Consider the following 15,052-nt stretch of genomic DNA (forward strand, 5'->3'; position numbering starts at 1 on the left):
GTCTAGGAACAGTGGGTTAACTGGTCTAGGAACAGTGGTTTAACTGGTCTAGGAACAGTGGTTTAACTGGTCTAGGAACAGTGGGTTAACTGGTCTAGGAACAGTGGGTTAACTGGTCTAGGAACAGTGGGTTAACTGGTCTAGGAACAGTGGGTTAACTGGTCTAGGAACAGTGGTTTAACTGGTCTAGGAACAGTGGGTTAACTGGTCTAGGAACAGTGGTTAGCTGGTCTAGGAACAGTGGTTAACTGGTCTAGGAACAGTGGTTTAACTGGTCTAGGAACAGTGGGTTAACTGGTCTAGGAACAGTGGGTTAACTGGTCTAGGAACAGTGGGTTAACTGGTCTAGGAACAGTGGGTTAACTGGTCTAGGAACAGTGGGTTAACTGGTCTAGGAACAGTGGGTTAACTGGTCTAGGAACAGTGGTTTAACTGGTCTAGGAACAGTGGGTTAACTGGTCTAGGAACAGTGGGTTAACTGGTCTAGGAACAGTGGGTTAACTGGTCTAGGAACAGTGGGTTAACTGGTCTAGGAACAGTGGGTTAACTGGTCTAGGAACAGTGGTTTAACTGGTCTAGGAACAGTGGGTTAACTGGTCTAGGAACAGTGGGTTAACTGGTCTAGGAACAGTGGTTTAAACTGGTCTAGGAACAGTGGGTTAACTGGTCTAGGAACAGTGGGTTAACTGGTCTAGGAACAGTGGGTTAAACTGGTCTAGGAACAGTGGGTTAACTGGTCTAGGAACAGTGGGTTAACTGCCTGTTCAGGGGGAGAACGACAGATTTTTGTACCTTGTCAGCTCGGGGATTTGAATTTGCAACCTTTCGGTTACTAGTCCAACGCTCTAACCACTAGGCTACCCTGCCGCCCCTCCACTCTAACCACTAGGCTACCCTGCCGCCCCTCCACTCTAACCACTAGGCTACCTGCCGCCCCTCCACTCTAACCACTAGGCCACCCTGCCGCCCCTCCACTCTAACCACTAGGCCACCCTGCCGCCCCTCCACTCTAACCACTAGGCCACCCTGCCGCCCCTCCACTCTAACCACTAGGCCACCCTGCCGCCCCTCCACTCTAACCACTAGGCCACCCTGCCGCCCCTCCACTCTAACCACTAGGCCACCCTGCCAACCCTCCACTCTAACCACTAGGCTACCCTGCCGCCCCTCCACTCTAACCACCAGGCTACCCTGCCGCCCCTCCACTCTAACCACCAGGCTACCCTGCCGCCCCTTCACTCTAACCACTAGGCTACCCTGCCAACCCTCCACTCTAACCACTAGGCTACCCTGCCAACCCTCCACTCTAACCACTAGGCTACCCTGCCAACCCTCCACTCTAACCACTAGGCTACCCTGCCAACCCTCCACTCTAACCACTAGGCTACCCTGCCGCCCCTCCACTCTAACCACCAGGCTACCCTGCCGCCCCTCCACTCTAACCACTAGGCTACCCTGCCGCCCCTTCACTCTAACCACTAGGCTACCTGCCAACCCTCCACTCTAACCACTAGGCTACCCTGCCAACCCTCCACTCTAACCACTAGGCTACCCTGCCAACCCTCCACCCTAACCACTAGGCCACCCTGCCGCCCCTCCACTCTAACCACTAGGCTATCCTGCCAACCCTCCACTCTAACCACTAGGCTACCCTGCCAACCCTCCACTCTAACCACTAGGCTACCCTGCCGCCCCTCCACTCTAACCACTAGGCTACCCTGCCGCCACCCTTTAAGCTGTTTAAAGGGAATCCACAGTTGAAACAATAAAGCGGAGGGAGAAATGGAACCAGATAAACTGACATAACTACGGATGCACTGCCAGCCATTTTAACCATGTTATGAGGCTATACAATGTCTGTTTACATATACAATGTTTACAAACATTGGTTGAAAAACTGTTTTCTATTTTGGATTCTCATAACAGTTGAACTAAGCTCATTAGGCATCTTAAAGTGAAATACTTCCAGAATCAATGGGTACATATATATCATTCATTTATATGTCCAAAAATGGATGTAGAAACTACAGATTGCCCCTTTAAGTCTATAAAAAGTGTGTGAGTTTGATCATTTGTCCATTAGGCCTATGGATCTTTTATTTAGTCAGCATGAATTTGATTGAGCCATAAAAGCCCCACTTCCTGGTCTTCGTTGTTGACAGTATGGAGCACAATGATTGACAGGCAGCCTACACTTCTTCAATTCAATCTATATTGGGTTAAAATACACAGCAACCTCCATTCAATCTATATTGGGTTCAAATACACAGCAACCTCCATTCGTAAGACATGAAACAGCTAAAGGCTTTTTCAGTTCTGCTCACAAATTGTCTACAGGATTGAGGTCAGGACTTTGATGGCCACACCAATACCTTGACTTTGTTGTCCTTAAGCCATTTTGCCACAACTTTGGAAGTATGCTTGGGGTCATTGTCCATTTGGAAGACCCATTTGCGACCAAGCTTTAACTTCCTGACAGGTCTTGAGATGTTGCTTCTGTAAATCTACATAATTTTCCTGTCTCATGATGCCATCTATTTTGTGAAGTGCACCAGTCCCTCCTGCAGCAAAGCACCCCCACAACATGAGGCTGCCACCCCCGTGCTTCACGGTTGGGATGGTGTTCTTCGGCTTGCAAGCCTCCCCCTTTTTCCTCCAAACATAACGATGGTCATTATTGCCAAACAGTTCTATTTTGTTTCATCAGACCAGAGGACATTTCTCCAAAAAGTATGATTTTTGTCCCCATGTGCAGTTGCAAACCGTAGTCTGGCATTTTTATGGTGGTTTTGGAGCAGTGGCTTCTTCCTTGCTGAGCGGCCTTTCAGGTTATGTAGATATAGGACTCGTTTTACTGTGGATATAGATACTTCTGTACCTGTTTCCTCCAGCATCTTCACAAGGTCCTTTGTTGTTGTTCTGGGGTTGATTTGCACTTTTCACACCAAAGTACGTTCATCTCTAGGAGACAGAGCGCGTCTCCCTCCTGAGCAGTATGACGGCTGCGTGGTCCCATGGTGTTTATACTTGCGCACTATTGTTTGTACAGATGAACGTGGTACCTTCAGGCGTTTGGAAATTGCTCCCAGGGATTAACCAGACTTATGGAGGTCTACTATTTTTTTTCTGAGGTCTTGGCTGATTTCTTTTGATTTTCCCAAAGATGTACTGAGTTTGAAGGTAGGCCTTGAAATACATCCACAGGTACACCTCCAATTGACTCAAATGATGTCAATTAGCCTATCAGAAGCTTCTAAAGCCATGACATAATTTTCTGGAATTTTCCAAGCTGTTTAAAGGCACAGTCAACTTAGTGTATGTAAACTTCTGACCCACTGGAATTGTGATACAGTGAATTATAAGTGAAATAATCTGTCTTGTAAACAATTGTTGGAAAAATGACTCGTCTCATGCACAAAGTAGATGGCCTAACCGACTTGCCAAAACTACAGTTTGTGAACAAGAAATTTGTGGAGTAGGCATGACTCCAACCTAAGTGTATGTAAACTTCCGACTTCAACTGTATATCTCCCTCTCTAACTTTAAGCAGCTTACCGATCACTGTACCTGTACACAGCCCATCTGTAAATAGCCCACCCAACTCCCTCATCCCCATATTATTACTTATCCTCTTGCTCTTTTGCATCCCAGTATCTCTACTTAGACATCATCATCTGCACATCTATCACTCCAGTATTAATGCTAAATTGTAATTATTTCCTCTCTAAGGCCTGTTTATTGCCTTACCTCCTTACTCTTCTGCATTTGCACACACTGTATACAGATCTTTCTATTGTGTTATTGACTGTACGTTTGTTTATGTGTAACTCTGTGTTGTCTTTGTCACACTGCTTTGCTTTATCTTGACCAGGTCGCAGTTGTAAATGAGAACTTGTTCTCAACTGGCCTACCTGGTTATATAAAGGTGAAATAAAAATAAATAAATCTGTCTGGCGAGCCTTAAATGTAAATGTCTCGGCAGGTGGGCCTACTTGAGTGGATCGTCGTGACTGTCTGGCGTGTCTGGATCGAGCCTTCCTCTGAGCCTCCGCCTCCTCATCACGAACCGGGGTCAAGTAGGATCTGGACCGGGGAACACAGAACATTACCCATAACACACCACACCATTTAGACATCACACATCGGGATCAGATGGGAGAACATAACTACATACATCTACATTTATAATATATATGACTACATTCATCTACATTCATAAATCTATATGACTACATGCATCTACATTTATAAATCTATGACTACATTCATCTACATTTATACATCTATATGACTACATTCATCTACATTTATACATCTATATGACTACATTCATCTACATTTATACATCTATATGACTACATTCATCTACATTTATACATCTATATGACTACATTCATCTACATTTATACATCTATATGACTACATTCATCTACATTTATACATCTATATGACTACATTCATCTACATTTATAATATATATGACTACATTCATCTACATTTATAAATCTATGACTACATTTATAATAAGGACTACATTAATCTACATTGAACTAAATTCATAAATATATGACAATATTTATAAATATATATCTACATTAATCTACATTTATAAATCTACATTTATTCAGACAGAAAGGTAAGTGGATTTTATTTATTCAGACAGAAAGGTAAGAGGGTTTTATTGATTCAGACAGAAAGGTAAGTGGATTTTATTGATTCAGACAGAAAGGTAAGAGGGTTTAATTTATTCAGACAGAAAGGTAAGAGGGTGTCACGTTCTGACCTTTATTTCCTTTGTTTTGTATTTATTTAGTATGGTCAGGGCGTGAGTTGGGGTGGGCAGTCTATGTTTGTTTTTCTATGATTTGGGTATTTCTATGTTTCGGCCTAGTATGGTTCTCAATCAGAGGCAGGTGTCATTAGTTGTCTCTGATTGAGAATCATACTTAGGTAGCCTGGGTTGCACTGTTTGTTTGTGGGTGATTGTCTATGTTGTAGCTTCACGGTCGTCATTTGTTTATTGTTTTGTATACAGTGTCAGTACTTTCTTTATTAAAGATTTACCATGGACACTTACGACGCCGCATTTTGGTCCGATCCTTCTCGCCTCTCCTCTTCAGATGAAGAGGAGGACGACCGTGACAGAGGGTTTAATTTATTCAGACAAAACGGTAAGAGGGTTTTATTTATTCAGACAGAAAGGTAAGTGGGTTTAATTTATTCAGACAGAAAGGTAAGTGGGTTTTATTTAGACAGAAAGGTAAGTGGGTTTTAGAAAGAGAAATGGACAAAATTGAAAACTTGCAGATCAGTGATTTGAACCCCCTAACCCCAGTCACCAAGCATGGTCCAGAGTTGGCAGTCTCCACTGTTACACCAGACATTGGCACTGCAGATGACCTCAACTATAAACCATTCACCAACACTCAACTAAAACTGCAGGCAAACACTCCCAGCACGCCAGTGGTTAAGAGGTCAAACATCCATTAAACAGACTCTGTATCGCTGTCGTCATGGCAAACACTCACTTGCGCCTCTGCTTTGTCTCCAAGTCACCGCCGGTCGTCGTGGTGACAGAGTTGGAGGTGACAGAACACTGCTCCTTCTTCTTCTCTGCCTGCTCCTGAGCCAGTCTGAGGGAGATAAAGGGCTTAGGGTTGCATGGCAGATAAATGGTTTTGATATGTTTTTAAACAGACACTACAAAAGTCTGTCCTCTCCCCGTCTCCACCCCTCTGCGTCTCCTTTCCTGTCCTCCACTCCTCCTCCCCTGTGCCCTCCCCCTCCTCCTCCTCCCCTGTGCCCTCCCCCTCCTCCTCCTCCTCCCCTGTGCCCTCCCACTCCTCCCCTGTCCTCGCCTCCTCTTCCCCTCCTCCTCCTCCTCCCCTGTCCTCGACTCTGCCCCATCTCCTCCCCTGTCCTTGTAATGGCATTGAAGCTCTTCTGGAGGTTAGTTAACACAGAGGACAGGGGAGGCGAGGACAGCCTCCAACTGCTCTTAAACACTAGTAAAACTAAATGCATGCTCTTCAACCGATCGCTGCCAGCACCTCCCCGCCAGCATCACTACTCTGGACTGTTCTGACTTAGAATATGTGGACAACTACAAATACCTACAGTTGAAGTCAGAAACATACATACACTTAGTTTGGAGTCATTAAAACTCTTTTCAACCACTCCACAAATTTATTGTTAACAAACTATAGTTTTGGCAGGTCGGTTAGGACATCTACTTTGCATGACAAGTAATTTTTCCAATAATTGTTTACACACAGATTATTTCACTGTAACACAATCCCAGTGGGTCAGAAGTTCACATACACTAAGTTGACTGTGCCTTTAAAAAGCTTGGAAAATTCCAGAAAATGATGTCATGGCTTTAGAAGCTTCTGATAGGCTAATTGCCATCATTTGAGTCAGTATAAACACCATGGGACCACACAGCCGTCATACCACTCAGGAAGGAGGGCGTGTTCTGTCTCCTAGAGATGAACGTACTTTGGTGCGAAAAGTGCAAATAAATCCCAGAACAACAGCAAAGGACCTTGTGAAGATGCTGGAGGAAACAGGTACAAAAGTATCTGTGCTTTGGGTGTGCTTTGCTGCAGAAGGGACTGGTGCATTTCACAAAATAGATGGCATCATGAGAAAGGAAAATTGTGGATGTATTAAAGCAACATCCCAAGACATCAGTCAGGAAGTTAAAGCTTGGTCGCAAATGGGTCTTCCAAATGGACAATGACCCCAAGCATACTTCCAAAGTTGTGGCAAAATGGCTTAAGGACAACAAAGTCAAGGTATTGGTGTGGCCATCACAAAGCCCTGATCTAAATCCTATAGAAAATGTGTGAGCAGAACTGAAAAAGCATGTGTGAGAAAAGAGGCCTACAAACCTGACTCAGTTACACCAGCTCTGTCAGGAGGAATGGGCCAAAATTCACCCAACTTATTGTGGAAGGCTACCCGAAACATGTGACTCAAGTTAAACAATTTAAAGGCAATGTTACCAAATACTAATTGAATGTATTTAAACTTCTGACCCACTGGGAATGTGATGAAAGAAATAAAAGCTGAAATAAATCACTCTACTATTATTCTGACATTTCACATTCTTAAAATAAAGTGGTGATCCTAACTGACCTAAGACAGGGAATTTTTACTTACATTTTTAATTAAATGTCAGGAACTGTGAAACTGAGTTTAAATGTGTTTGGCTAAGGTGTATGTAATCTTCAGACTTCGACTGTAGGTGTCTGGCTAGACTGTCAACTCTCCTTCCAGACTCACATCTCCAATCCTAAATTAAATCTAGAATCAGCTTCCTATTTCGCATCAAAGCCTCCTTCACTCACGCTGCCAAACATACCCTCGTAAAACTGACTCTATCCTACCAATCCTCGACTTCGGCGATTTCATTTACAAAATAGTCTCCAACACTCTACTCAACAAATTGGAAGCAGTCTATCACAGTGCCATCCGTTTTGTCACCAAAGCCCCATATACTACTCACCACTGCGACCTGTACGCTCTCATTGGCTGGCCCTCACTACACATCCATCGCCAAACCCACTGGCTCCAGGTCATCTATAAGTCTTTGCTAGGTAAAGCCCGCCTTATCTCAGCTCATTGGTCACCATAGCAACACCCACCCGTAGCATGTTCTCCAGCAGGTATAGCTCACTCGTCACCCCCAAAGCCAACACCTCTTTTGGCCGCCTTTCCTTCCAGTTCTCTGCTGCCAATGACTGGAACAAATTGCAAAAATCACTGAAGCCTTATATCTCCCTCACTAACTTTAAGCATCAGCTGTCAGAGCAGCTTACCGATCGCTGCAGCTGTACACAGCCAATCTGTAAATAGCCCATCCAACGACCTCATCCCCATGTTGTTTTTAATTTACTTTTTTGCACACCAGTATTTCTACATGCACATCCTCATCTGCTCATCTATCACTCCAGTGTTAATCTGCTAAATTGTAATTACTTCGCCACTGTGGCCTATTTATTGCCTTACCTCCTCACTCCATTTGCACACACATTTTCTATTGTATTATTGACTGTACGTTTGTTTATCCCATGTGTAACTCTGTTACACATTGTATGAACATTTGAACATCTTGGCCATGTTCTGTTATCTCCACCCGGCAACGCCAGAAGAGGACTGGCCACCCCACATATGCTCTCTCTAATTCTCTCTTTTTTTCCTCTCTCTCGGAGGACCTGAGCCCTAGGACCATGCCCCAGGACTACCTGACATGATGACTCCTTGCTGTCCCCAGTCCATCTGACCGTGCTGCTGCTCCAGTTTCAACTGTTCTGCCTTATTATTATACGACCATGCTGGTCATTTATGAACATTTGAACATCTTGGCCATGTTCTGTTATAATCTCCACCCGGCACAGCCAGAAGAGGACTGGCCACCCCACATAGCCTGGTTCCTCTCTAGGTTTCTTCCTAGGTTTTGGCCTTTCTAGGGAGTTTTTCCTAGCCACCGTGCTTCTACACCTGCATTGCTTGCTGTTTGGGGTTTTAGGCTGGGTTTCTGTACAGCACTTTGAGATATCAGCTGATGTAAGAAGGGCTATATAAATACATTTGATTTGATTTGTTGTTGTTTGTCGCACTGCTATGCTTTATCTTGGCTAAGTCGCAGTTGTAAATGAGAACGTGTTCTCAACCAGCTTACCTGGTTAAATAAAGGTAGAAAAAAAAGAAAAAAAAAGGTAAATTTGTAATAAATAAAATAAATCATTTTTTTTAATGAAAGGTGAATTTGTCTCCCAGTGTCTGTTGGAAAGCAGACTGAACCAAGTCTTCCTCTAGGATTTTTGCCTGTGCTTAGCACTATTCCGTTTATTTTTATCCTAAAAAACTCCTTATTCCTTGCTGTTGACAAGCATAGCCATAACATGATGCAGCTTGAAAATGTGAAGAGTTGTACTCAGTAATGTGTTGTGTTGGATTTTCCCCGAACATCAGCTTTGTATTGAGGACAAAAAAATGCATGTTGCCTTTTTGTTGTTGTTGTTGCAGAATGCCTTTAGTGCCTTGTTGCCAACAGGATGCATGTTGTTGTTGTTGCAGAATGCCTTTAGTGCCTTGTTGCCAACAGGATGCATGTTGCCTTGTTGTTGTTGTTGCAGAATGCCTTTAGTGCCTTGTTGCCAACAGGATGCATGTTGCCTTGTTGTTGTTGCAGAATTCCTTTAGTGCCTTGTTGCCAACAGGATGCATGTTGCCTTGTTGTTGTTGCAGAATGCCTTTAGTGCCTTGTTGCCAACAGGATGCATGTTGCCTTGTTGTTGTTGTTGCAGAATGCCTTTAGTGCCTTGTTGCCAACAGGATGCATGTTGCCTTGTTGTTGTTGTTGCAGAATGCCTTTAGTGCCTTGTTGCCAACAGGATGCATGTTGTTGTTGTTGCAGAATGCCTTTAGTGCCTTGTTGCCAACAGGATGCATGTTGTTGTTGTTGCAGAATGCCTTTAGTGCCTTGTTGTCTTCCTTCTTTTCACTCTGTCATTTATATTACTATGTTTATGTTCAGGCTGTAACAACAAAATGTGCCCTGTACATGATAGAAGTCATCAGGCTTAGCCCTGTACATGATAGAAGTCATCAGGCTTAGCCCTGTACATGATAGCTGTACATGATAGAAGTCATCAGGCTTAGCCCTGTACATGATAGAAGTCATCAGGCTTAGCCCTGTACATGATAGAAGTCATCAGGCTTAGCCCTGTACATGATAGAAGTCATCAGGCTTAGCCCTGTACATGATAGAAGTCATCAGGCTTAGCCCTGTACATGATAGAAGTCATCAGGCTTAGCCCTGTACATGATAGAAGTCATCAGGCTTAGCCCTGTACATGATAGAAGTCATCAGGCTTAGCCCTGTACATGATAGAAGTCATCAGGCTTAGCCCTGTACATGATAGAAGTCATCAGGCTTAGCCCTGTACATGATAGAAGTCATCAGGCTTAGCCCTGTACATGATAGAAGTCATCAGGCTTAGCCCTGTACATGATAGAAGTCATCAGGCTTAGCCCTGTACATGATAGAAGTCATCAGGCTTAGCCCTGTACATGATAGAAGTCATCAGGCTTAGCCCTGTACATGATAGAAGTCATCAGGCTTAGCCCTGTACATGATAGAAGTCATCAGGCTTAGCCCTGTACATGGTGGAAGTTGGTCATCAGGCTTAGCCCTGTACATGGTGGAAGTTGGTCATCAGGCTTAGCCCTGTACATGGTGGAAGTTGGTCATCAGGCTTAGCCCTGTACATGGTGGAAGTTGGTCATCAGGCTTAGCCCTGTACATGGTGGAAGTTGGTCATCAGGCTTAGCCCTGTACATGGTGGAAGTTGGTCATCAGGCTTAGCCCTGTACATGGTGGAAGTTGGTCATCAGGCTTAGCCCTGTACATGGTGGAAGTTGGTCATCAGGCTTAGCCCTGTACATGATAGAAGTCATCAGGCTTAGCCCTGTACATGGTGGAAGTCATCAGGCTTAGCCCTGTACATGGTGGAAGTTGGTCATCAGGCTTAGCCCTGTACATGGTGGAAGTTGGTCATCAGGCTTAGCCCTGTACATGGTGGAAGTTGGTCATCAGGCTTAGCCCTGTACATGGTGGAAGTTGGTCATCAGGCTTAGCCCTGTACATGGTGGAAGTTGGTCATCAGGCTTAGCCCTGTACATGGTGGAAGTTGGTCATCAGGCTTAGCCCTGTACATGGTGGAAGTTGGTCATCAGGCTTAGCCCTGTACATGATAGAAGTCATCAGGCTTAGCCCTGTACATGGTGGAAGTTGGTCATCAGGCTTAGCCCTGTACATGGTGGAAGTTGGTCATCAGGCTTAGCCCTGTACATGATAGAAGTCATCAGGCTTAGCCCTGTACATGGTGGAAGTCATCAGGCTTAGCCCTGTACATGGTGGAAGTTGGTCATCAGGCTTAGCCCTGTACATGGTGGAAGTTGGTCATCAGGCTTAGCCCTGTACATGGTGGAAGTTGGTCATCAGGCTTAGCCCTGTACATGGTGGAAGTTGGTCATCAGGCTTAGCCCTGTACATGGTGGAAGTTGGTCATCAGGCTTAGCCCTGTACATGGTGGAAGTTGGTCATCAGGCTTAGCCCTGTACATGGTGGAAGTTGGTCATCAGGCTTAGCCCTGTACATGGTGGAAGTTGGTCATCAGGCTTAGCCCTGTACATGGTGGAAGTTGGTCATCAGGCTTAGCCCTGTACATGGTGGAAGTTGGTCATCAGGCTTAGCCCTGTACATGGTGGAAGTTGGTCATCAGGCTTAGCCCTGTACATGATAGAAGTCATCAGGCTTAGCCCTGTACATGGTGGAAGTTGGTCATCAGGCTTAGCCCTGTACATGGTGGAAGTTGGTCATCAGGCTTAGCCCTGTACATGATAGAAGTCATCAGGCTTAGCCCTGTACATGGTGGAAGTCATCAGGCTTAGCCCTGTACATGGTGGAAGTTGGTCATCAGGCTTAGCCCTGTACATGGTGGAAGTTGGTCATCAGGCTTAGCCCTGTACATGATAGAAGTCATCAGGCTTAGCCCTGTATATGGTGGATGTCATCAGGCTTAGCCCTGTACATGGTGGAAGTTGGTCATCAGGCTTAGCCCTGTACATGGTGGAAGTTGGTCATCAGGCTTAGCCCTGTACATGGTGGAAGTTGGTCATCAGGCTTAGCCCTGTACATGGTGGAAGTTGGTCATCAGGCTTAGCCCTGTACATGGTGGAAGTTGGTCATCAGGCTTAGCCCTGTACATGGTGGAAGTCGGTCATCAGGCTTAGCCCTGTACATGGTGGAAGTCGGTCATCAGGCTTAGCCCTGTACATGGTGGAAGTCGGTCATCAGGCTTAGCCCTGTACATGGTGGAAGTCGGTCATCAGGCTTAGCCCTGTACATGATGGAAGTCGGTCATCAGGCTTAGCCCTGTACATGATGGAAGCTGGTCATCAGGCTTAGCCCTGTACATGGTGGAAGCTGGTCATCAGGCTTAGCCCTGTACATGATGGAAGCTGGTCATCAGGCTTAGCCCTGTACATGGTGGAAGCTGGTCATCAGGCTTAGCCCTGTACATGGTGGAAGCTGGTCATCAGGCTTAGCCCTGTACATGATGGAAGCTGGTCATCAGGCTTAGCCCTGTACATGATGGAAGCTGGTCATCAGGCTTAGCGTTCACCTGGTCAGTTCTTTCAGATCAATGAAAGACGTGAGAAAGAGCCAATCACCCACCTCTGGGCCACTAGGATGTTGAGACGACTGAGTCCAGCAGAGAAGCTACTTCCAGTTCCTGTTGTTGAGGTCACTGTGGGGTCATCCAGTCTGCGTCCACAGGATGAGCTGGGAATACAACCAGATTTATTGACAATAATAAATACAGCATCTTCCCTACAGCAGTGGTTCCCAAACCAGGGGTCGCGACTGCTATGAAAATGGGGTCGTGGGAGAATTTGCAACCCCCCCCGCCCCCAAAAGATATACATATAAACACTAGAAAACACATTATAATATCTTCTTTGTATCTCAAAAGAATGTAAATGTGGTTTACTTAAAACATCTAAATGAAAATGATTCCAATTTAAAAGATTACATTTAACGGCCACACTGTTGCACTTGAAACATTCCCATGGTGAATGACTAGCTACACTATCAAGCTACACACTATTGAATCATTCCCATGGTGAATGACTAGCTACACTATGAAACTACACACTATTGAATCATTCCCATGGTGAATGACTAGCTACACTATGAAACTACACACTGGTGTATCCTGGCTATGTCCCTGGTGTATCCTGGCTATGTCCCTGGTGTATCCTGGCTATGTCCCTGGTGTATCCTGGTGTATCCTGGCTATGTCCCTGGTGTATCCTGGCTATGTCCCTGGTGTATCCTGGCTATGTCCCTGGTGTATCCTGGTGTATCCTGGCTATGTCCATGGTGTATCCTGGCTATGTCCCTGGTGTATCCTGGCTATGTCTCTGGTGTATCCTGGCTATGTCTCTGGTGTATCCTGGCTATGTCTCTGGTGTATCCTGGCTATGTCTCTGGTGTATCCTGGCTATGTCTCTGGTGTATCCTGGCTATGTCTCTGGTGGGTATCCTGGCTATGTCCATGGTGTATCCTGGCTATGTCCATGGTGTATCCTGGCTATGTCCTGGCTATGTCTCTGGTGTATCCTGGTGTATCCTGGCTATGTCTCTGGTGTGTATCCTGGCTATGTCTCTGGTGTGTATCCTGGCTATGTCTCTGGTGGGTATCCTGGCTATGTCTCTGGTGGGTATCCTGGCTATGTCTCTGGTGGGTATCCTGGCTATGTCTCTGGTGGGTATCCTGGCTATGTCTCTGGTGGGTATCCTGGCTATGTCTCTGGTGGGTATCCTGGCTATGTCTCTGGTGGGTATCCTGGCTATGTCTCTGGTGGGTATCCTGGCTATGTCTCTGGTGGGTATCCTGGCTATGTCTCTGGTGTATCCTGGCTATGTCTCTGGTGTATCCTGGCTATGTCCTGGCTATGCCCTGGTGTATCCTGGCTATGTCCTGGTGTATCCTGGCTATGCCCTGGTGTATCCTGGTGTATCCTGGCTATGTCTCTGGTGTGTATCCTGGCTATGTCTCTGGTGTATCCTGGCTATGTCCTGGTGTATCCTGGCTATGCCCTGGTGTATCCTGGCTATGTCTCTGGTGTGTATCCTGGCTATGTCTCTGGTGGGTATCCTGGCTATGTCTCTGGTGGGTATCCTGGCTATGTCCATGGTGTATCCTGGCTATGTCCATGGTGTATCCTGGCTATGTCCTGGCTATGTCTCTGGTGTATCCTGGTGTATCCTGGCTATGTCTCTGGTGTGTATCCTGGCTATGTCTCTGGTGTGTATCCTGGCTATGTCTCTGGTGTGTATCCTGGCTATGTCTCTGGTGTGTATCCTGGCTATGTCTCTGGTGGGTATCCTGGCTATGTCTCTGGTGGGTATCCTGGCTATGTCTCTGGTGGGTATCCTGGCTATGTCTCTGGTGGGTATCCTGGCTATGTCTCTGGTGGGTATCCTGGCTATGTCTCTGGTGGGTATCCTGGCTATGTCTCTGGTGGGTATCCTGGCTATGTCTCTGGTGTATCCTGGCTATGTCTCTGGTGTATCCTGGCTATGTCCTGGCTATGCCCTGGTGTATCCTGGCTATGTCCTGGTGTATCCTGGCTATGCCCTGGTGTATCCTGGTGTATCCTGGCTATGTCTCTGGTGTGTATCCTGGCTATGTCTCTGGTGTATCCTGGCTATGTCCTGGTGTATCCTGGCTATGCCCTGGTGTATCCTGGCTATGTCTCTGGTGGGTATCCTGGCTATGTCTCTGGTGGGTATCCTGGCTATGTCTCTGGTGGGTATCCTGGCTATGTCTCTGGTGGGTATCCTGGCTATGTCTCTGGTGGGTATCCTGGCTATGTCTCTGGTGGGTATCCTGGCTATGTCCTGGTGTATCCTGGCTATGTCTCTGGTGTATCCTGGCTATGTCCCTGGTGTATCCTGGCTATGTCCCTGGTGTATCCTGGCTATGTCCCTGGTGTATCCTGGTGTATCCTGGCTATGTCCATGGTGTATCCTGGCTATGTCCCTGGTGTATCCTGGCTATGTCCCTGGTGTATCCTGGCTATGTCTCTGGTGTATCCTGGCTATGTCTCTGGTGTATCCTGGCTATGTCTCTGGTGTATCCTGGCTATGTCTCTGGTGTATCCTGGCTATGTCTCTGGTGTATCCTGGCTATGTCTCTGGTGTATCCTGGCTATGTCTCTGTATCCTGGCTATGTCTCTGGTGTATCCTGGCTATGCCTGGTGTATCCTGGCTATGCCCTGGTGTATCCTGGTGTATCCTGGCTATGTCTCTGGTGTGTATCCTGGCTATGTCTCTGGTGTGTATCCTGGCTATGCCCTGGTGTATCCTGGCTAGGCCCTGGTGTATCTCTGGTGTATCCTGGCTATGTCCTCTGGTGTGTATCCTGGCTATGTCTCTGGTGTGTATCCTGGCTATGTCTCTGGTGTGTA

General features: G+C 46.1%; 1 protein-coding gene across 5 annotated transcripts in view; it reads right to left on the reverse strand.

Annotated features, from left to right (window-relative positions):
• Positions 1-15,052, reverse strand: part of zmp:0000001167 (protein phosphatase 1 regulatory subunit 12A) — a 65,880-nt gene that overhangs the window by 17,865 nt on the left and 32,963 nt on the right. For 4 of the 5 annotated variants that reach the window (XM_031801209.1, XM_031801210.1, XM_031801211.1 and 1 more), the window contains 3 exons: positions 12,251-12,358; positions 5,529-5,633; positions 3,993-4,083 (listed from right to left, as the gene is read on the reverse strand). In XM_031801209.1, coding sequence (XP_031657069.1) covers positions 3,993-4,083; positions 5,529-5,633; positions 12,251-12,358 — 304 coding nt within the window. The remainder of the gene's footprint in view (positions 1-3,992; positions 4,084-5,528; positions 5,634-12,250; positions 12,359-15,052) is intronic. The other variant, XM_031801213.1, reaches the window with a different exon arrangement.

This window comes from Oncorhynchus kisutch, linkage group LG22 (assembly GCF_002021735.2).
Source record: "Oncorhynchus kisutch isolate 150728-3 linkage group LG22, Okis_V2, whole genome shotgun sequence".
NCBI lineage: Eukaryota > Metazoa > Chordata > Actinopteri > Salmoniformes > Salmonidae > Oncorhynchus > Oncorhynchus kisutch.